This window comes from Heliangelus exortis, chromosome 13 (assembly GCF_036169615.1).
Source record: "Heliangelus exortis chromosome 13, bHelExo1.hap1, whole genome shotgun sequence".
In the NCBI taxonomy this organism is placed as follows: Eukaryota; Metazoa; Chordata; class Aves; order Apodiformes; family Trochilidae; genus Heliangelus; species Heliangelus exortis.
In genome coordinates, this window is record NC_092434.1 from 16,278,957 (window position 1) to 16,302,144 (window position 23,188).

General features: G+C 43.3%; 1 protein-coding gene across 2 annotated transcripts in view; it reads right to left on the bottom strand.

Moving 5' to 3' along the window:
• Positions 1-7,517: 7,517 nt before the first annotated feature.
• The window catches only part of CBFB (core-binding factor subunit beta), a 41,809-nt gene continuing 26,138 nt past the window's right edge, over positions 7,518-23,188 (bottom strand). Inside the window, exons 5-6 of one of the 2 annotated variants that reach the window (XM_071757034.1) lie at positions 22,677-22,772; positions 7,518-9,791 (exon numbers count right to left, since the gene is read on the bottom strand). In XM_071757034.1, the coding sequence (XP_071613135.1) occupies positions 9,723-9,791; positions 22,677-22,772 (165 nt within the window). In that variant the 3' untranslated portion in view covers positions 7,518-9,722. Of the gene's footprint in view, positions 9,792-22,645; positions 22,773-23,188 lie in introns of both variants that reach the window. The other variant, XM_071757035.1, reaches the window with a different exon arrangement.

Genomic DNA, 23,188 nt, shown 5'->3' on the forward strand with positions numbered 1-23,188 from the left:
CTGCATCCTCCTGGTGTCACCAGCAAACCCTCCCCACAAAGCCCAGTGTGCTCTGGAGACCCTGGTTCTCATGTAGAAGAGCAGTAATTTGTTTTTTCCTCCTTCCAGGGAGCTTCTTTGCTCTCTCTCAAGCCCAGCCCATGCAGGTTTTCCATGGGTGCATTAAAGCATTAAAGAAGAAATCCTCATCATGCTGAGGAGCAGGACCTTGGCCACGTTCTGCCCCCAGTACCCTCCCTGCTCCTTCCCATCCCTCCTCAGGTCACTGAGCTGTCAAGGCAGGACAGATTTTAATGCACATGGTGTGGAGCAAGCCCCAGGGAAATCAGCTTGCTCTGGAAGTCAGCTGCATGTCACTCTATTTGTTATTCATGCCTCACTTGCTTTTTTTTTATATTAAAAAAACCCCCAAACACAGTGACATCTTAATACACTGAAAAGCGCAGGGGTGCTACCAATTATTCCTTTTTCTTCCAGCCCTCTGACACATCTTTATAGGCTCAGAAAGAAAAATTAGCCTTTTCTTACCCAGGAGCACAGGCTTATCCCTCAGCACCAGTCACCCGTGCTGCTCCCTGTCACCATATATACACAGATACATAGCAGGACATCCTTTGGAGGAAAACAGTTGGAAATCTTGCTTATCCCCTTTATTTAATGGGGCATGAAGCACACCCCAGCACCCACGGTCAGAGAATCACAGAATGGAAGGGACAAACCCCCCCCTGCCAGAGCAGGGTCACACAGGGACACTTCCAGGGGGGTTTGCAAAGCCTGCAGAGGAGACTCCACAACCTCCCTGTGAAGCCTGTGCCTCACCCCAAAGTGAAGAACTTTCTCCTCATGTTGAGGTGGAACCTCCTATGTTCTATCTTAAGCCCATTATTCCTTGTCCTGTTATTGGGCACCACTGGAAAAGAAAATAAATACACCCCAAGTCACCAGAAGGCACAAACTTCCCCCAAGCCTTTGTGAACCCTTGATGAGCAGCCAAGGGACCATCAACCCTGTAGAGACGCTGGATACCTCCTTGGGTCACCTCCATCTCCTCCTGGCACATCCCTCCCCAGCTGCCTCCTTGCCTGGTTAGAGATCCAGCTCCAAGATGGGTTTTTGAGGTGGGTTTTTTTTTTTTTTTTCCCCCCAGATGACAACTTTTATGAAAATTCCTGGCTCCCCCAGCACCTTTTCTGCTCCAACCATGGGACACGGGATGTGTCTGTCGGTGACACTCCGGGTTCCCCGCTACCCCAGGCTTACAAATGTCATTTACATTTCTATTTACATTTACATGACAACAGTCATCACATTTTGGGGTGGGATCAGCAGCTGTAGGGAATTCCTGGCTTTCTACTTGACCTTCCTAATCACCCCCCATCTGCAGGGATATGTTAGCAGAGCAGAGCTCGGTTCTGCAAGCCGGCCTGTCAGAACGAAAGGGAAAATTTGCAAAAGCTACCAGGAGGGACCAAAAATCCACCAGGGCTTGAGGGAGTGGGGAAAGCAGAGGTGGAGGCTGACTGAGAAGCCGAGCTGCCCTCTCCTGGTGAGATCTCACAGCCACACCAACCCCGTCCTAAACCAGACCCCAAACTTGGCCGGGCTTTTTGGGTCGGGGTAAAGATACTTGCTAGAAAGCTCTTAAGTTGCACTTATTTTTTTGGAGGTTCCCATCCCGCTGAGAAGCTTTGGTTGTGCAGATAGGGATGTTTCCAATCAGCGTTTGCAGCTCCCCTGGCTGCAGAGCAAGGATCGGGGATGGGGAAGTGCTGGCCCTCCCTGAGGGAGGATTTATCATAGAATCCTAGAATCATGGAATGGGCTGGGTTGGAAGGGACCTCAGAGCTCATCAAGTCCAACCCTTGATCCACTCCCCCCGTGGTTCCCAGCCCATGGCACTGAGTGCCACATCCAGGCTCTTTTGAAATAGCTCCAGGGATGGAGAATCCACCCCTTCCCTGGGCAGCCCATTCCAATGGCTGAGCACCCTCTCCAGCAAGAAATTCTTTCTCATGTCCAACCTAAACCTCCCCTGGCACAACTTGAGACCTCTTGTGCCCTCTTGTCTTGCTGAGAGTTGCCTGGGAAAAGAGCCCAACCCCCCCCTGGCTCCAACCTCCTTTCAGGGAGTTGGAGAGAGTGATGAGGTCTCCCCTGAGCCTCCTCTTCTCCAGCCTCAACACCCCCAGCTCCCTCAGCCCTTCCTCACAGGACTTGTGCTGGATCCCTTCACAGCCTCCTTGCTCTTCTCTGGACCTGCTCCAGCACCTCAATCTCCTTCCTGAGCTGAGGGGCCCAGAACTGGACACAGGACTCAAGCTGTGGCCTCCCCAGGGCTGAGCACAGGGGCAGAATCCCTTCCCTGGACCTGCTGCCCACGCTCTTCCTGAGCCAGCCCAGGATGCCATTGGCCTTCTTGGCCACCTGGGCACACTGCTGCCTCCTCTTCAGCTTCCTGGCAATCCAGACTCCCAGCTCCCTTTCTGCCACTCTGTGCCCAGCCTGGAGCTCCCCATGGGGTTGTTGTGGCCAAAGTGCAGGACCCGGCACTTGGAATGTTGAACCTCTGGAGATGGGTAAAAATAGGAGGGTCCCCTCCTTCCCCCCCAACATGCTGAGACATTATGTTAAAACCCGAGTGAGAAGAGCAGCCTGCACAATCCCCCCCGTCCCCTTCGGGGCATTTTGGGCCAAGAGAGGAGGGTTGGATGGATGAGAACAAAGCGTTTCCAAGAAGGAAAGGGAGCAGCAGAGTAAGGCAGAGGCAGGGGGGAGGGTTTTAACCCCACTCCACAGTGCCAAGCCCGGTGGCATCGTTTCCCGCTCGACGGCCGGCTCGGTTCCACACGCCGAGCAGAACTTGTCCCTTCCAGTTATATTAAAAAAAAAAAGAAAAAAAAAAAAAAAATTCTGATTCATGCAGAGCTAGAGCTAAATTGGCTTCTGCATCATTAGAAACAGATGTGCTGGTTTCTTCTTTCCCTCTCAGGGCGGCTGAGCCCAGGAGTTGCTGCCAGGCATGGGCAGGGTCAGGAGCTGCTCCTGGCATTGCCGGGCAGGGAGCCGCAGGGGGTGACACAATCCGGCCCTTCCCGGAGCATTTGGCACGGAGCCACCGGCATCATCAGCTGGCACAAAGGGATGGATCCTTCTGGCTTGCTGCATCCCTCCTCCAGCCCTGGCCTGGCACTTGGGGCCCTTAAACACATGTCAGAAACTCGCGAGAAAAATTCACCCTGGAGCAGAGCGTGGGGTTTCTGTGAAAAAAAAATAAATTAAAACACAGGTTTAAAAAAAAAACCGTGATGGGTGCCTCTAGAATTACACAAATACTTCATCCCGAGTGTTATGGAGCTGGGGGTGTGGTACTGGGAGTTTTTGCCTCTGGAGTTTTGCCTCCAGAAACTTTTCCAAAAGGGATGTTTGAGCTTTAGAGCAGACGACAAGGAAGACCCCTGGGGCAAAGCCATGAAGCAAAGCACATAGAATCACAAAAAATTAGGGGTTGGAAGGGATCTCGAAAGATCCTGGAGTCCAACTGAGCAGGGTCACCTCCAGCAGTCACACAGACACCTCCAGGGGGGTTTGGAATGTCCCCAGAGAAGGAGACTCCACAACCCCCCTGGGCAGCCTGGGCCAGGGCTTCCTCACCCTCACAATGAAGAAGTTTTTCCTTATATTTCTGTGGAACCTCCTGTGCTCCAGTTTGTACCTGTTGCCCCTTGGATCATTGGACATCACTGAGAAGGGCACAAGAAGAGGAGGGTGGAGGGGGCAGCCACTCAGATCAGCCTCCTCCAGCCCCAACCCTTGGGGTGTCATGTGAAAAGAGAGGAGCAGGTTTGGGTGACAGCTCTGGCCACCTGGCTTGTCAATGACTTCAGGCAAAGGAGCAGCATGGGGGTGACTCAAATCTTACTCACAGGCTGCAACTGAAAAAAACCAACCAGAGATACTCACTGTGGGAAATCACCTGTGTTCATCCAAACACCTGCTCCTGGCAGTTCCTCCCTGCAGCCAAGCTTCACTAAATGAGGTCTGGGGGCAACTCCAGAGTTCACTGTGCCTCAGGGAGCAGCACATGAATCATAGAATCCTAGAATTGGCTGGGTTGGAAGGGACCTCAGAGCTCATCAAGTCCAACCCTTGATCCACTCCCCCCGTGGTTCCCAGCCCATGGCACTGAGTGCCACATCCAGGCTCTTTTGAAATATCTCCAGGAATGGAGAATCCACCCCTTCCCTGGGCAGCCCATTCCAATGTCTGATCACCCTCTCCATCAAGAAATTCTTTCTAATGTCCAACCTAAACCTCCCCTGGCACAACTTGAGACCTCTTGTGCCCTCTTGTCTTGCTGAGAGTTGCCTGGGAAAAGAGCCCAACCCCCCCCTGGCTCCAACCTCCTTTCAGGGAGTTGGAGAGAGTGATGAGGTCTCCCCTGAGCCTCCTCTTCTCCAGCCTCAACACCCCCAGCTCCCTCAGCCACTGAACACCCAACCACCCCTGAGGGTGCTCAGCAAGGTGTCTCCAAGCAGGGATGTTCTCCTTGTCTGGCAGCTGTCCAGGGAGCTCTTAGGGCCAGCACTGCTCACACCTGCCTCTTGCACAGATCTCCTGTGTGTGACACCATTCCAAACAAGACCTAAAGACAGATCTGCAAAGGGCTCAGCTCCCTTTGGAGGAGGGCAGGAGCTTGAGAGGGAATCTCCAGCCAGAGGCAGCAGACTGCACACAGGACATGGGAGGCTCAGCTACCAGCATTCTTGCTCACACCGAGGTTATCCCTCCTGCTTCTCTCACCAAATCCTCTAATTACCACCCAGAGCTGCTGCATGAATTATAAGCCCTCAGTACCACACGTCCCCTCTTCAAGACTCAAGCCAAGAGCCACAACAATTTTGGCCAACCTCAAGTCAGGGCAAACATCCAGGAGCCAAATGATTCGTTCTCTTACACTGTTCATTTTTTCCTGTCTATACTGTGCTGGATTTTTGAACAGTATCAATAGAAAAAAAAAATCTACTATCAATAGGAAATCTATTTATCAATAGAAAAAGCTGAAGGGGTTAGGGAATGCAAGTGGAGAGGCTCAGAGGGACAGTCTCAGCAAACCAGTAGGTAACAGCTGGTGACAGACAGAGGAGTTTTTACAGAATCACAGAATTGTTCTGGTTGGAAAAAGCCTTTAAGGTCAAAGAATTCAACCACAACCTAACCCTACCAACCAGTAACCTGCACTCTACCCAGTCCAGTGCTAACCCACGTCCCTCATGCATCACCCACCTCCCTGGGCAGCCCATGCCAGCTTTAAATTACCTTTTCAGTGAAGACTTTTCTTCTAACACACAATCTAAACCTCCCCTGGTGCAACTTGAGACCCTTTTAGGCACAAGTTTTTCTCCAGCTCTTGAGGTTTGTTTTCTACCTGACCCCTCACCTGATATGGGGCAGAGAGAGAAAGGACTGCAAGGGGAGATGGGGCCAAACAATTCCTGTGAAAAACAGAATCACAGCCTGTGGAACAAGGGAAGCACTGGGAATACCCACACCCCCCAAAACACCACTGTCAAATCCCACAGGCTGGAAAACACCGAGTAACTCATCACAAGTGGAGAGCAGCAGGGACTTGCAAACCCTCCCCAGCTGTGATAAACTGGGGACCAAGCTGAGTAAGAATCGTGCAGCTAAGAAAGAAACATCCCTGTTTTCCACTTGTTTTTCCACTGCCACCCCACCAGAGGGTGACAGCACTCTGCTCTTCTGCATCACTTCACATTCCCCCCCCACTCCTGAGCTTTAAAAAAACGAGCCCCAGGCAACAGAGGGAATTCACTTATCTCAACCCGTGCTTGAGAAAGCTATTTAATAAAGTTACTTCAACCCTGAGCACCTCTGAGCTTTGCAGCAGCTGATGAATATGCATGAGCTGGGATTTCCATTTTGTGGCAGAGTGAAGAGAGGATGGCAGGCAAATGAGTTATGAGAAACATTGCTTATGCAAACGGTCACATTGCTCCAACTTCACACACAAGTTCTCATCCTTGGAGCCATTTCTGCCCTTCTCTTACTTGCCTTGGAAATGCAGTACCAAAACCAGAGTAACTTCACAGAAATTGGTCTGGTTTGTGTGCAGACAGAATGGATTAGTTAATAAATCCGTAATAGAGTGAAGTCCTGAACTAATGGTGAACAAAAAAACCCAAAAACAAACGAACAAAAAAAAAAAAACCCTGAAGTCCTGCCAAAATTCTGTACATTTTGGAGTTCTCCAAAACCACATCTCCTTCATTTAACTTTCCAGCCCTTACCTGGACAAGGCTCAGTGTTAGACACAGCACCTGCAGGAACACAGACACTGCTGTTTGCACCCCAGTTTCATCTGCAGAGTTTCCTGTTCTCCAAAGAGAGCCCAGACCAGGCCTGCTGTTATTTTTCTTCAAGAGAGATTAGGAAACCTGTTTGATCAGGTTTTGGAAACCTCAGTAAAAATCGACTGTTACGTTTTAACCCCCCTTTTCTGCTGGAGATTCCATATGCAAGATTTCCAAGATTCCCTCAGCTGCTTGTGCACCTGGGAAGCAACCTCCAAGAGGAGCTGGGGGACAGAGCAGCTTTAGGACAAGGCTTTATGAAGGTTGCTTGCCCACTTCTAATGCACCTTGGGCAGAAAAGTGAATTATTCCATGAAGTGTGAGTAAAGCAGCCAAGTAAACCAATGGCTTTACTCACTGCTCTGTAAAGAGGCCTTTCAGAAGGAGCTGCTGCAGTGGCAGAGCCACACACTGCTGCCCAGCAATGACAGAGGATCCTGGTCACATCAGTTGTCATTCCTGCCACTTTTCCACACTCCAGATGCCTTCAGAAACAGCCAGAGCCCAGGCAGTGCAGTGCTGCTCTCCCCTCTCTTTCCAGGCAGATTTTAAAAGTGGGAAGCTCAGGTTTTACTTTGTCCTTTTGCATGCAAACAGTCCCAAAGCAGGACTCCAGTTCTGAAGGCATCTGCAGGATCCTTTTTACAGGATGTCAGCACCACGACCACCACATGAGAAAGAAGTTCTTCCCTGTGAGGCTGCTGAGACACAGATGTGGCTCCCCCACTCCTGGAAGTCTTGGAGGTCAGGTTGGATGGGACCTTGAGCAACCTGGGCTCCTCGCAGGGGGGTTGGAGCTTGGATGAGCTTTAAGGTGCCTTCCAACCCAAACCATTCTGTGATTCTGTGAAAAGGAAATGCCTCAGGGTTACAGAAGCAGAGATGCCTCCAGAGCAAGCAGGGGGGGGACCACTTACAGTTTTAGGGAGCATTTTCCCCAAATGTACACTCCTACCTTTAATGTCTGGGGGGCAAACACCCACCCCCAGGCAGCCCAGGAACACGGGGGTGCTCAGGGTAGCTGAAGTGACCACTTGATGTCACTATTGCTTCACCCAGGGCCACCAGGGGTTGGAAAGTGACCTCAGCGACACAGACTGCATCCTGAGGGACTAAGGGGGATGTCAGCAAGAAATTTACAGCAACTTGTTTTTCACTACACAGAGGTTTATTATGAAAGTTAAACATACAACATCCTGTAGCTTAAGGCAACTCTCACAGGAGATGAATCCAGGAAAGATGATGCAACTTCAGTTTAAATAGAAATTATGAAAAATATCAAATTGCATCAAATAACTTAAAAAAAAAAAAAAAAAAAAAAAAAAAAAAAAAAAAAAAGCACTTTAAAAAAGTTTGCACTAACCAGCAGAGGGTAAAAGGCTCATGATCTTAATGCCAGCATTAAGATCCTGAAAGCAGCAGAAAGCTAAATGATGACAGGGACAGTATTTACACAAAGATAGCAATGCTACTATCTGAGAGCATCAGTTCCTGTGTACTGCTTCAAACTCATCATCTGAAACGTGAGGAAAACCTTTTAAAATAATTCTTCAGACTATTCCATCCAAATTACACAGATGGCAGAGAAGATCCCAGGCTAGGGGATGGGTGCAGATTGCATGCACGTGTCCCTTAAATAACTCATTGCAGAAAGACCCTAGAAAAATTATTTCTTTGGGGGAAGAAGAGCAAGAATACATGGCCACAGTGAAAAAAGGTTCTATCTTTCAGGTGAATCACATTTAAATTGAAGTATCAAAATATTTCTATTTGATGACATTCTCACAGCTTACAGTTACTGACATTTTTAAGTGTATGTTAAATATTCATATTATCAACACAAAAAGATTCTCCTTCACATTGACATCTGCTCACTTTTTTTGCAAGACCTCTTTTGCATCTAATTGTTTTGCCATTAATGAGGAATGTAATCATCTTATTTAGAGACTTTAATAAAGATTCAACTGTTTTAACCATAGAGAGTTTCTACCTTCAAAATAATTCTTAAAATACTGAAGGCATTGAAGTGACATTTTAATGAATCAGGCTGTACAGGAAGCACCACATTGTAACAGAGCCAAATGACAATCATCAATTTAGTTCAAATATTGGATGCAACAAAAAAAAAAAAAAAAATCTGAAACCAAGGCATTCACCATCACCCCAAATAAAACAAGGGAAATCACACAGATCAGCTCATCCAAAATCTTTACCTATTAGAAAATGCAATACATACTGCAATGGAGTTTTAATTTGCATAAAATTTAATAGGAGTCTCCTTTGCACAGTGTATTTTCTGCACACAACCTCATCTCCACTTTTCACCATTCAGCACAACTTTACAAAAAAGCCTAATATATAAAATATACTTAAAGCTGCTATATCTGAAACATGATTTAACACAGATCACCTTGGCAGCTGATGACTTCTGTTCCCAGTTTAACATGCTGTTGAATCTGATTGTAGAGTTGCAGTATCCCTTTTAAAAACTATTTTAAAAAATCCCTGAATAAAACAGAAGCCAGCCTGTGACTCCCCATGAGATTCAGTGAAGTGCTATATACAGGGGTATAAATACCACCCAAAACTCACTTGATACAGAATAAAATCTAAGACAGAGACTGGGGCAGAATGCATTAATGCATGAAAACAGACATTTTAAGATTTTCTAAATGATAAAGTGGAACCAATGAACTGGTAGCAGTTAAAAGAAAACTGCAACTGCAATGTTTACAAACCCACAAAGTTTGAAAACTGATTCCAACAGCTCTGATTCACTGGGTTTCACTTGGAAATAATGCAAAATAACATCAGCAGTTTTGAGAAGGTCTTGCAAATTCAGAGAAAAAGAAAACTGGAAGAAATACAAGGATTCGTATCTAAAATAAAGCAGGAGCACAATAAAGAAATCAAAACTGCAAAAGCCCATATTAAAAAAAAATTAAGCTTGGAACGCATTGGCTTCCAGCAGTTTACAAAAAACCAACAAAAAGACATTTTAAATCTAGTATCTTGACCTATTTTTGAGTGACAATTTTTATTACAGTTGAGAAACTGGTTTTATAGCTGCATAAGTTTCCATTTCACTAAAATAGTGCCAACAAAAAAAGAAGTTTGCATAGTAAAACAAAATTTCCAATTGCCACTGGCTACATGCTTAAAATGGGAAATGCAGGTATTGTAACATAAACATAGTGCAAACCATGGCAGTTCATGGTGATTTTGACTGCCCCAGGTCAGGAAACAGACCATATTATACCCAGTTATCACAGTTTCTGGTCTTCTATTAAATCCTTTGCCAGGTAGAAGCAATGCACACGTGCAGACCCATGGTATGGCTGCTGCTCTTGATTAACGTAGTTTGAGATCATCTCCACTCCCTAGGTTAGATCCAGGACTAGGGTCTTGCTGTCTTCTTGCCTGCATGAAGAAAGACATATTTAGGGTAAGAAAGATAGGATTTAGAAGTTGTAAGTTTCCTTAGTACCTTCAGTTACATTTTGCTTTCACACGATTAATAGGACAACCAACTGTAAGGCAAAACCTGAACGTTTCAAGCAGTACACAATGCATGCATTTTTAATATCAAATAATTCCTTCCCCTAATTTAATAATCCCCCAGAAACACCAGGAATCTTAGAGAAGGACTCTGGACCCAGCAGTCAGGCACCATCCTCTCTTTGAAGGGGCACAGAGCTCTGGTGTTACATCATTTTCAAATATATCTCCCCTCAGTATTTTCATGTAAGAAACACTGACTTTAGCTTTTTCTGGAATACAGAGACTTGTAACATGATAAAAACCAGTGCAGCTTCAACTATATATGGACACACATTTTAACACTTCTTAAAAATTGTGGCTTTACTGCAGGGTAATTATTTTTCCTTGGTGCAATAACAGAAAACTGAGAAAACTTTGGTTCTTACAATTGTATCCCTATACTGAAAAAAGTAACATCAGTTCTTTAAATAAATGACCCTGTTACAAACAGTTCAAGTTGATGTTTAGAGAGGAAATTAACTGCAGTAATATCAATCACAGCAAAAAACTTTTCTACCTATCTACTTTCTCCACCTGTACACATGCAGGATGCTTTCAAGTTGCACACAAAAATGCTGCAGGTACTTAAATATTGATATACTTAAATGTTAGAAGTTATACTTTGATTCTGGGAACATCTTGCATCTGCTGGCTGGTTTTGAGGACATTTTATTATCAACTCTTTCACACTAAGTGAACAGCTGACTCCTCAGCCTGTAATTATTACCCAACCCAACATCAGGACCATACTGTGTGATGCTGGGAAGCATCACAACACAAGCACTGCTCAGTGGAGCTCTCTTAGTTTCACCAGATCCAGTAACCTGCCACATCCAGTGCTCAAAAAAGTACTCCACAAAACACAAAACCCCCACCTTTTCTTCTTTGACAGGCTTCTTGCCTTTTGTGGAAGGAGGCAGCAGCAGATGCAGGCAGATGTGCCACTGAAATATGTAGTTTAAACACTAATATGTAGTTTAAGCAATTACCACCCTCACACAGAGTGACCTGAGCAGTGACTACCAGTGACCCAAGAGCTGCTCAGAGGTGTTCTCTGGACTCCTTGGGTCCTGGTTCCTGACACAGGGGAAGCCTTCCCAGCAGCAGCTCCCAGCCTCCTGCTCCTTTGCTCCTGTACCAAACACAAAGTTTGCCAGCTCCCAAACCCTCTGGCAGATATTGCCAACACCATTTCCTCTAATTGATATTTTTCTCAATTTCCTTATCATTCTTCTTGTTGCCTAACTTTATGCTCCCCATGCCATCAGCTAAACAGAGAACTGCTGCTCTCTGATTTAAATCCCCATTTAAAGTCCCATTTTCCTTTCACACGCAATAATCCCACACTCTGATGTACACCAAATTCATTCAATAAATCCCACTCACCACCAGCATGTTTCCAGAGAAGATAATTCCCTCTAGCACCTTCCTCAGTGGCCATATGGTCATTATTGTTTTGGAAACACCTTCACTATCTTAAATATTACAATTGCTACCTACTGCTGTCAGTATCCAGTACTGCTCTTGACTGCACTTCAGGTACAGGGATGCAATAATTTTCTGGCTCTGTTCTGTCTGCTTTGGTTCCTCTGGCTAAAGGAAACTCTTTTGTTTTTCCTCCATGCAGAACAACTCTGAACATGACAACAGACATCACTGCTGAGGCACAAACCCACAGATTTCTCAGTAATCTTCCTGAGGAATCACATTAAAGCAAACAGCTGGGATCACATCCAGTGCTGAAGGTTTGAAGCACCAAAAGGCACTTTCTTTTCAGCCCCTGAAGCAACTCTTGACCCTCTTTGTAGAGATGCAGAATAGTGTGAGATGGTATTTAATGCAGATTTTGCACAGTATTTCCCAAAAGCCAAGTCATTCAGCTTTGACCATCAAGATCACTGTGGAAAAGTCAGTAAGACAAAGTCTGTACTCTTTTTTTTTTTCTTTTAATTCAACAAAAAAGTAAACAGTGCTGTAAAGAATTTTCTTAGCACAAAATGGTTGCTCAACAAGACTAAATAGCTACTTCCACACTAATTTAAGAGGTTTACTAAGACTGACAAAAGAGTAACAGTTCCACTTTGCATACTTTTCTCCTATTGATCAGGCTGCAAAAAGACTTCTTCTGGTTTTAACTGCTGCCTTTTTCTAAAAGAAAACAAAGGCATGCACTGTATTTAAGCATTACTGAAGTCTTACTTACTAACATTTTTACACTTAAGTAAAAAAACCCAGCCAGTTAATTGCTGCTGTACTACTGCTCTAAAACCAGAGTTCCTTCTTCAGAAAACAAATCATACACACAGCAATTTTCCTGTCAGATTTCAGTGAAGATTCCAAGGTATGGGCATATGGTTTGCATTTACATTCTGCCTAAAGTGGTCCTTTCTTTCAAAACATATGAAAGGATTCACATGATTCATGACCTCACTGCTACTTGTGGAGCTTGCAGAAGCCACTACTGAATAACTCCCAGATTTCCCCTCTCAAGTGATATGCAGAAGGCATGACAAATTACCCTCAGCTGTAATCAAAGTATTCATTACAGTATCTTACACTGCTGTGTGTGTGGATAAAGGTGTAATTTTGCATCTGAATAAGTGGGGATTTATACAAGGAACTGCAATGTGTTGGAGGGACAGCTCTGTCCCACTGGGACACCCTCCTTCACATAAGAAGCACCAGTCAGCTTCCTGTCAGGTACCCATGCCCAGTACCTAACAACTGAAACTGGGTTTTATATGCTGAAAAAATATCTAAAAGCACCACGTATGCATCTATCTAAAAAATAAACACCTGTAATAGACAGGACTCACCTTGTATGTACACAGCAAGGGCACTGTAGAGCATCAGCTGCTGGGCTCTGTTTTTGTCTACTGACAATGGGCAAAACAGAGCTCTCACAAGAAGTGCCAGAAAATCCTCACCACTCACTTGGAGGAGGAGTTTGACTGCCAGTGAGGTATTACTTGCTAGCTCTCCTCAGACTATTACAGGAAGCTGAAAGTTCCCTTTTACAGATGTAAAAAATGGCAATTTCCAGAGTTCTTTCAGTTTGGGATCTCCTATTCTCACAGCACAGCTCATCAGTCCCCCAAACTGCAGCATTTGCTGCATTTTTTGAAATGCATCCCTTACAATCCCTTGCAGCAGCATCAGAATTACCCTCAGTGAATAAGGGTTCTCAGCTTCTCATAGACTAAGGAGCTTTGCTTCAAAAAAGAAAGAAACATCTATCTTTACCACTGGGAAATGGAACACTCTGCTTCAAGTCAGGCATAATGAGTCATGAGAAAACAGGAGCTATTCATCTGATCTCAGCATATTTCATGCTTCAGCCAAATGCTAATTTTGAGGGAGCACCACTTCTAATGTTATTTATCTGCTATTCAGTCAAAGGATAACAAATACTGGTTTGCAAGAAAAACTTTTAAACAGTGTCCAGGTCCCACTACAGCTGTAACGTTCCTAAAACAAAAAATTTATTGTAGCAAACACTGCCAGTTGCCTTCCAAGTATCCTGGAAATGAAGAGTTAAATGCAGTGGACACACACTGGAAGTTTCAATACCCCAAAATAATTCACACTGAACTTTCAGCAGATGAATCCATGCAAATCTTCTGCAACAGGGAAGGAATTACAGCTGGCCACAAGCCATTTCAAACCTTTCATGCTGGAGATGCTATGACTGACTGAAAGAAGTGCAGGAATCTATCTAGCAAGAAGAAAACATTTCAAAGCCTCCTATAACATGATAGTCTAGAGCTCATCATGCTGGTACCACAGGGGAAATAAACAGCAGGGAAGTTACTAATAAAATAATTTTGACTTGAGGGCAAACAAACACAAAAAGTATCTTCTGCAATACTCATCCACTTCTCACCTCAACCCTGTTGGCTCTGAGCTTTTCCCAAGCATAAATATAGGCTAACTGGTATGGGCTAACAGTCATATCAAGAGGACAATGCAGTAATAGCTGTATTATATTAATTTTCTTCTCAATAAATTGGATAGCTTGAAGTCATCAATTCAAAACTTAGAACTGGGCCTCTCTTGGATGAGGATCGTGTTGGAGCATTTGTATCTGTTACTGGAGCACTTAGGTAAAACAGATCTAAGAATAAACAACAGGTAAAACAGCTCTAAGAATTAACAACAGGTAAAACAGATCTAAGAATAAACAACAATCCAGGAAGACAGGACAAGAGCAGTTCTTCCAGCAGCCAAGACAGTCAGACACCATCCTCCTCAATCCTGACCCATGCTGCAGGTGACTGCGTTCTCAGTGGTGTCAATAAGGCTCCCCAGGCTGTCTCTGAGAAAGCCCCTGTACCCTAAACCCCTTCCTGGGCATGTCCAGAGACCTCTGCCATACCTACAGAACCAACCCCTTCCACCACATAAGCTCCTCAGAAAAACATCATGCAAGTCCCACCATGGGGTCTGCATGACAGCTCTGAGAAAGCAGAACTAAGGAAGCTGGAAGTTAATTTAGTGAGGATGCTATGAATGTGGTTGCTCTGAAGATGACCCTTCATTTCAAAGAACCACCTAAAAAATCCAGCAGGCAAAACTGGGAAGTCACAAGAACAGCAACATGCACTGCAGATAAAACCTGGGACACTGGTGAAGAGGAGGAAGAGAGGAAAAAGCATGTCATTTGAAGTAGCCAAAATCAAATCTCTCCATGGATTGCATTCTGGCAACTCCATGCTGCTGAAAGAGATGGAGCAGATGCATTTTGTGCCTTGGCATCTGTCATCTGTAATTTATTAAGTGAAAAAAAAATCATGCTATGTTATGAAAAAACTAAACAGTGAGCATTTGGATTCTCTTAAGACTGTCAGCCTCCTGAAAAGGATTAAAAAAACCAAAACTGCAGATACTTTTCTAAAAAGCATACAACCACAGGGAGGAAAAAAAAAAAAGTATCCAAACAACAAAACCCTGAAATAAAGAAAGCAATACTTGGAAAAATGACCAGCCACAATCAAGCACACCTCCACCCACATTCATGCTAACTATGGCAGACCCCCATCAAGAAAAATAATAAATGGACAACTGGAAAGCTCTTTTCTGAGCTGCTGGTGAAGGAACAGCCTCTCACACAGCATGTGAACATAGTTAAAATGCTGGCCATGCCTCCATTTCAACTATTCTTACTCAGCAGAAGAGTAGAGGTGAGGAAACTCAGCTGAAGCCAGCAAAAAGAGGCCACTACCACATCATAAGAAAGGCAGCTTGCATGTAATCAAACTCTGTGTCACAGTTACACCCTGAGGAAGCACCCTGTATGCTTTCAGGTCCTGGAGAGGGGGTTGAAAAGAGACTCTCAACCTTCACTTCTCAGGATTATTTTAGCTCCAGTGCCAAAGGGATCTCATCACTGCCACCTACAGCTCCTCTAAGCTGCTGGCAGACAGCAGGGGAGATGATTTTTACCACCTTCCTTTGGAGTTGCTGTGTTTGCTGATGGAAGCATCCATTTAGCACTCACTTTTTTTTTTTTTCCCCCCCCTCTGGAACCTGATCTTTCAAGCCTTGATCTTTCAAGCACCATGTAAATTATGCACATAATGGAAAACACTCTCTGGGATTTGGTAAGAGATCTGGATGTCAGACTAAAGTAATGACTTGTTATGAACTCGATGCTAAAAGGCCATACAAAAAAGCCTTCATCAAGATTTCAAGCTTCCACCCATCTACTTCCTAGAAACTGGGAACTCTTCACCAAAAAGACATCAAATGGGTTATGTGCTGAGCCTGCTCTCCCATCACCAAGTGCTGGAGAGCTACAGAGCACAGCCAGGCTGAGTTGCAGAATTTGTTTGCCAATTCCTGACACCTGCATCTTTGTTTAAAATCCATAATGAAGCTACTGATGCTGGTATTGGTCACTGGGCTAAGACAAGAGCAAGCCAAGAGAGGAAAAAGTATGGCAACAGAGTGAGCTCTCCAAGTAGAAGCTCAATTTTTTTTGTATGAAAAGCTCCTTCCCAAGGGAAAAAAAAAAAAAAGTCTGAAATGCTGCCTTTCAGAAAGTTTTGTTTGAAGGCTGGTATAAAGGTTATAAATTTATAATTAATATTGATTGCCTCCAGACAATATTCCTCTGTTGCTCAGCCCCTTTCTAACCTTCATTGACTGAAAGAAGATGCTTGTATTACAGTATTCCCTGATTTGCAAGATTGATCTCTCTGCTACAATCAGCATTGATTCTGTGCAGTATAAATTGGTTTTCCTGATCTGTGCATTCCACAGCATTCTTACACAAACACCAACTCTTTAAAAATCTTGTGAAACAATCTTGTCATAACATTACTGGAGAAACCTTTGAGGCAACACATACGACCATGCTTTAATAATTTCCTCTAAATTATGTTGGATTCATCCTAAATATCAACAAATCATGGATATGCTCATATTCCCACTGCCTATGAAGCATTAACAGTTTGGGTTTCCTTCACATTCTAAAAGCAGAAGCCAATGCTATATTATTTACACACCATTGTCAGGCTGGACAGTGAATACAGGAAGTAGCAACTGAATTCATTCTGGGTTAATTTTTCAGGGAAAAAACCCTCAAAAGTCAGTTTCATAAGGAAAAAAAAATCTTGTTGAAATACTATGTTTCTTCTGAAGGAAGTTACACTTGGCAAAGTATTTATTTATACTAGTACTGTCACCTTAAATACTTTTTTAAAAAGGGAGAGTAACTTCACTACCTAAAGCCTTGGAAGAATAGGACAGTTAGTCCTATGACTTGACTTTGGTTCAATTCTGAACTGTTTACATGTCTGTCATAAATATTGAGCCTATTTTCCAACAGGTCACAACTTCAGCACAATGAAATTAAACAAGTGTCTCCCATTTCAACTCATAATTCCCAACAAAGAGTGAAAATACACAGAAACATAGTGTGGGACTGAGTATTAAATGTTCATATAAATTTTTACTCCAGAGGAACGGGGTTGGTGTTTTTTGGGTTTTTTTTTTTTTTTCAGCAAAATGAAGATTTTTTTAAAATGAGAATTTCATGCAGTTCCCTAAAATGGCTCTGCTTAGCCATTAATGCAATTTATATTTAGCACAAGACCACAAACAGACAAATTGCTAGGCTAGACTGTTTCAGGGAACAGCAAACCACTTTGCCTCTTTACTCATGGTTTTGCTAAAAGAAAGTGTGGCAGTAACATGGGAAATGAAAACAAAATAGAAAAATAAGGCATTTTAAAAATGGTGTCTGAACAAATTGTGTTGGGAGACTGAGAAGAGATGCAACCCACCCCTGGGTAAAGGATCTGCAGCTAAACTGGAGAGCAACAAGAGCAGGACAAACTAAGCACTCCTGGTGAGGCCACAGCTTGAGTCCTGTGTCCAGTTCTGGGCCCCTCAGCTCAGGAAGGAGCTTGAGGTGCTGGAGCAGGTCCAGAGAAGAGCAAGGAGGCTGGGAAGGGATCCAGCACAAGTCCTGTGAGGAAGGGCTGAGGGAGCTGGGGGTGTTGAGGCTGGAGAAGAGGAGGCTCAGGGGAGACCTCATCACTCTCTCCAACTCCCTGAAAGGAGGTTGGAGCCAGGGGGGGGTTGGGCTCTTTTCCCAGGCAACTCTCAGCAAGACAAGAGGGCACAAGAGGTCTCAAGTTGTGCCAGGGGAGGTTTAGGTTGGACATTAGAAAGAATTTCTTGCTGGAGAGGGTGATCAGCCATTGGAATGGGCTGCCCAGGGAAGGGGTGGATTCTCCATCCCTGGAGATATTTCAAAAGAGCCTGGATGTGGCACTCAGTGCCATGGGCTGGGAACCACGGGGGGAGTGGAGCAAGGGTTGGACTTGATGAGCTCTGAGGTCCCTTCCAACCCAGCCAATTCTAGGATTCTATGAAATCGATCACTTCAGTTTTGAAATTATTACTTTGCCTCCACAACACAAACCTTCCCAAAAAGAACTATCTGCACACAGCAACACACTAGGCAGCCTCTTCTCTTGATCCATTCCCTTGAAAATTCACTGCTGCATCCCTTCTGCTCCAGGGAAAAGCTGGCAGGTGCTTGTCTGGAATGCACACCCTGTATTCCTACTGTATTCTCCTTTCACCAGTGGGAGGCTGTTTGATTCTCTCAGAGTCACTCTGGAAAGCCTGGGGCATCTTGCATCATGCTGCTCTGGCCAGAAGTCAGAATAAAAGTTTTTACTGGAAGATTCAAGCACATCCAGCCAGCAACCAACCACAGAGCAATTTCTGGAGAACACTTCTCATCCTGACCCTGAGCTTTGCTCTCTCACACTGCAACCACAGCAAAGAGAAGAACACACCAGTACTGATGCTCTTGACCAAGGGGATAAAGAGATAATGAAAACTGAGCACCCACCTCACTGATACCCCCTCAGCCTCCTCACTTTTCCAGTAGTTTGCAAAATGAAACAAAAAGGGTCCCAGTTCCTACACCTGCTTAATGGCTCCAGAATAAATCCCTTAAATTACCTGTGACCAAGTTCCCTGTGGTGTGCTGCTTGCTCCTGGAAACAGAACTTTGCCTTCAGCTGCTCTGAAGCTACTCAAAAGTCCAAGTTTTCCAAGCAGCTCAATGTCCCTAAACTTAAGAAGCTTCATTCATTTTTACAAGAGCCTTTAAGTGAGGATAAGGTCTTTTTTCATGTGTCTCATTAAATATTTACTGTCTCAACATTCCAACATTTTTTTTAAAAGTGAAAGCCATCAAAATACATTATTAATTTTGAAGGTATTAAATACACTCACTGACTTCAAAAGCATCTTTGAAACAGGAGAATCCTCAACAGTGAGGCAGGATTTATGGCATCTGATGTGACTAAGCTACAGAAATTGCTAGAAAACCCCAAAAGCTTCTTGTATTAAAAATGAAACTATGTTAAAAATACAACAGAACACAGTTCAACCCGGAGGCACTTGAAAGCTTAAACAAAAACACCTAAATCCACTTATATTCTATTTACATGAGGGGAATACTGTAACTGCACATAAATATTATGTGCTAATGAATTTGCCAATAAGGGAGACTGTGTAATGAATGAAAGGCAAAGAAGCCTGACAGCACTCTGAAGGGGTTTTGTTGGTGGGGTTTGGTTTTGTTGTTGCTTTTATTTATTTATTGGATTGGTTTTTTTTTAAAGATACTTAAAAATGAGATCTAGTATAGTGATGATTCCTAAGCTATTACTACACTTGCTATTTTACCCCCTTCAAACCATCACCAATCTAATGTCCAACTGTCATAAAAAGCCATTTTAAACTCTTTTCTACAACCTTCATTAACCTTTCCTAGGCAGATACAACACTTTGTTTTAAAAGTCTCCAGAGAGATTTGAAGTAGGGAATCTTTTCTACACAGAAAGCTATATCAATAAAGAAAAAAATTAAAAAAAAAAAAAAAGAAGAGGAAAAAAAGAAGAGGAAAAAAAGAAGAGGAAAAAAAGAAGAGGAAAAAAAGAAGAGGAAAAAAAGAAGAGGAAAAAAAGAAGAGGAAAAAAAGAAGAGGAAAAAAAGAAGAGGAAAAAAAGAAGAGGAAAAAAAGAAGAGGAAAAAAAGAAGAGGAAAAAAAGAAGAGGAAAAAAAGAAGAGGAAAAAAAGAAGAGGAAAAAAAGAAGAGGAAAAAAAGAAGAGGAAAAAAAGAAGAGGAAAAAAAGAAGAAAAAAGAAGAAAAAAGAAGAAAAAAGAAAAAAAGAAGAAAAAAAGAAGAAAAAAAGAAGAAAAAAAGAAGAAAAAAAGAAGAAAAAAAAGAAGAAAAAAAAGAAGAAAAAAAAGAAGAAAAAAAAGAAGAAAAAAAAGAAGAAAAAAAGAAGAAAAAAAGAAGAAAAAAGTTGATCATTTTCATATGCTGCCAGGCTTTGGATGGATAAATTTTTCCAAAGAGCTGGCGCCTCTGTTTTGGATGGGAGTGGGTAGAATATTGCAAGGATTCCCTTTCCCTCTCCCCACTGAAGCAGAATCTGGTCTCTATTAAAGACATTTCAGCTGTAATCCTACTGTCTGCAATATCCTGAATTTATGCAATGTTGCAACTCCTAAAACAATCATTAACACTCATGAGATCCTGTTCCAGCTCTGGCAGTTCTGAGGTTTACTGTCTGTGCCAAGCTTTGCAGGGAAGAAAAATTCTTAATTTTCATTAATGATGAAAGGCACACATTTCATACTAAAAAGATTATGCTGAGGGGATCTCCACCTCTGTGTAGTGTCACATACATAAAAATTTACTCAGTACACTAAGAACCCACATCTTCTAGATGCCCTCTAGAAACTTTCACATACCATCTGCCTCTGTAGTGCAACCAAAGGTACCAATTTGACCTCTGGAAATCACCTAAGAGTGCACAATACAGTTTGGATTAACATTTTGATAGCTGACAGCAGTGCAGTCATCAGGAGGGAACAACAAAGCAACCCTATTTCTAAGCTACACTGGAAAATCCAATACAGTCCACAAACACCAACATGAAAATGCATATTTTAGGCATTACTTTCTATTAAAACTCCTTTATGATCATTCCAAGCTACTTCTCCAAGTGCTTCCTGATTGAAGTTCATTTGGTTCTGCTTTGGATTATAACTGAAGTGAAAGCCAGGGAAAAAAGGAATGGTTTGGAAAGCTGATTCCTCCTTAGGAATTCACTAGAAGTCTATCTGCTCTCTTCCCTATCCCACCCCAAAAGATCCTCATTCCTATGCAGTCCTAAGATTCAGAGTGCAAAAGCTCTGTAAACACCCCAGAAACGTGGCCAGGATGTCTTTCCCCAAACACACACATGAAAAATAAAATGTGAAAACCAATTAACAGAGCTACAAGTAACTGAGTAAATTATCTGCTGGTTATACACGTTAAACATGCACAATAAAATAAAAAATAAAGCATGCATAACAAAACAGATTGCAATTATTTAAAATCTGCACTTGACATCACATGAATTTCAAGTACCCTTGAAAATGGTTTTAGTTCTGCTCAAACATTTCAAGTCAGCAATTTTTCCTTTTGTTCCTTTCTGTAGGTGACCTGTTCCAGTGCTTTAGGGCTGGGACAAAGGCTATCATTGGCTTAAGAGAAAGTGGGTACTGGCAGGTAAAAAGGACAGAATTTATTAGCAGCTTCCTGCTGCATTATGAAAAGCAGCCTTTTCAGAAGATATTGAATCCATCTCCTGCAGCTGGCCAGAGGTGCTGCTTTCTGTGTCACAGTGTCACAAGTTTTTGTCTGTCATGGAGCCCCAGATGTTCAGTATTACCTCAATTTCACTGTTAATTTAAAGAGGAGTTCCACATCCTAGTTGCAAATAAGTGTTTTCTACACTTAGAGGGCAGAATAAGCCTCACAGAACTCCAGAAGTTAATTCAGGAAGCCTCATTCTTTTTTAAGCTTCAGCATTCTGTAAGCACATGGCTTCCTCTCTGTAGCACCAGGAGTGGGAAAGAAGACTAAAGGAAAATAAATCAAGAAAAGCTTGAAGCAAATTAAGGTCAAGGACAAAGCCAGGCTTGAAGTTTCTGCAGTTTTGTTAAAATTTAAGGCAGGCTGGCAGGGATCTTCATGAACTTCATGAATTCTACTTCCTTTTGAACCAAACCTCTAAGCAGATGCAGGGGACAGACAGAATGATTCAGGAAATCCAGCTGCTGCTCTGAGGACCCAGGGGTAGCAAGGCCACCAAGGAAAGGTTTAACCCTGATACAGCTGACACCTGACCTGGCCACATCAGTATTTCCATGGAGAGACAAACACCAGCCATGCCTTCAAGGAGTGGGAGATTAATCCTCTGCATCTGCCTTCTTTCCTCCCTCAGTCCCATGCTCAGCACCTTCCAGTTGCACTTGGAAGGAAAGAGAATCTGTCTAATGATCTCAGTGATTAGTAAGGATGCCAGAAGAGTAGCTTAGTAACAACAATAACCAAGTATCCTAAAAATCTGGCAAGCATCTGATTGATCATATTTGACTACAGCATGGTCAGGCTTTCCTGAGGAAGCAGAAAGTGGGAAATAGTTTCTTTTTTCTTCCTATTCTCTGCCTGACTGACAGTCTGCCTTAACTTGCCAGCTCTCTTCTCTGTATGTACATTGCTTGTCCTCATAGCTCTTGCCTTTCTGACATCTCAGAGCAGCTGGTTTCCATTCACTTTTCTGGCTCCTCTTTTCTTGATCCCACTAATTTCTGCTCTCACCAAGAAAGAGCAAGATTCAAGACTGTGGGGCCCTAAAGAAACAAAGAACAAGACCAGAGAAACAAGGACAGGAGTTAAGACTCCCTGCCAGTAAGGAAAAAGTGAGAGGAAAACAAAACTAGCCTGTATCAGAAATCAGACTGTGGTACCTGATTAAGTTCACTGGTAACATTTCCCACCACACGGATAGCAAGCTACAAAATTATGTGCCTCCTGAAGCTTTCCCTGTGTTCCTGAGAAATGTGTGGGGCAAAAAAAACAGCCCTCTTTGTGCTATTAAAGTACTCTTTGAGAGAGCTGTGGCAGTTTTGTGAACAAATGCATCCTTACAGTTCAGGTTCCCACTGAACAGGCCATCTACAGAAAGGAAAAAAAGGACAGAAAACCAATTCTTATCAAAAGGTCAAAAAAACGTGTATTAATTTCATTAAAACACATTTTGCAGTATTTATACGACAACACCAAACAGCAAAACAGAACACACACAACATTGTACAGACAAGACAAATAAAACTGAAACAATCTAAAGTTTTGGGAAAGTACTAACCAGTTACTGACAGCAGCTGTGAAACCCTCACCTCCATTTCCTCCCGATGAGACCTGTCTCTATCCTCGAACTCACGAGTTCTGCGCCGAGCTTCTTCAAAGGCTTGTTGTGCCAGTGCATCCTCCTGCTACCAAACCAGAACACAGAGTGACACAAAAGGCTACCCTCATCCCTCCCACGTTTCACTGTGACACTAGGAAACAGCTGGCAGCAAAAGTACATCCTGGCAAACTCCAGCAGAGGCTCATGAAATGAATACTCACCTCCGTCACTGAAGCAGGGATGACCAAAGCTGCAAGGCAGCCACTACTCACACTGAGAACTGCTTTTCAATAGTTTAAAAAGCTGGTTTTGTAAAAGCTAAGATTCTTCAAAAAGCTTAAGAAGCAATTCATTTTATTCTCTTTCCATAACTAATTTTGAAGACAGTATTCACAGGTACACCTTGATACAGCTCAACAGCATCGTTACATGAAGAATGGCAATTTTGTCATTTAAAGAGTTTTATCTCAGTTACAAAATACTCCCTTTACCAAAAGCTGC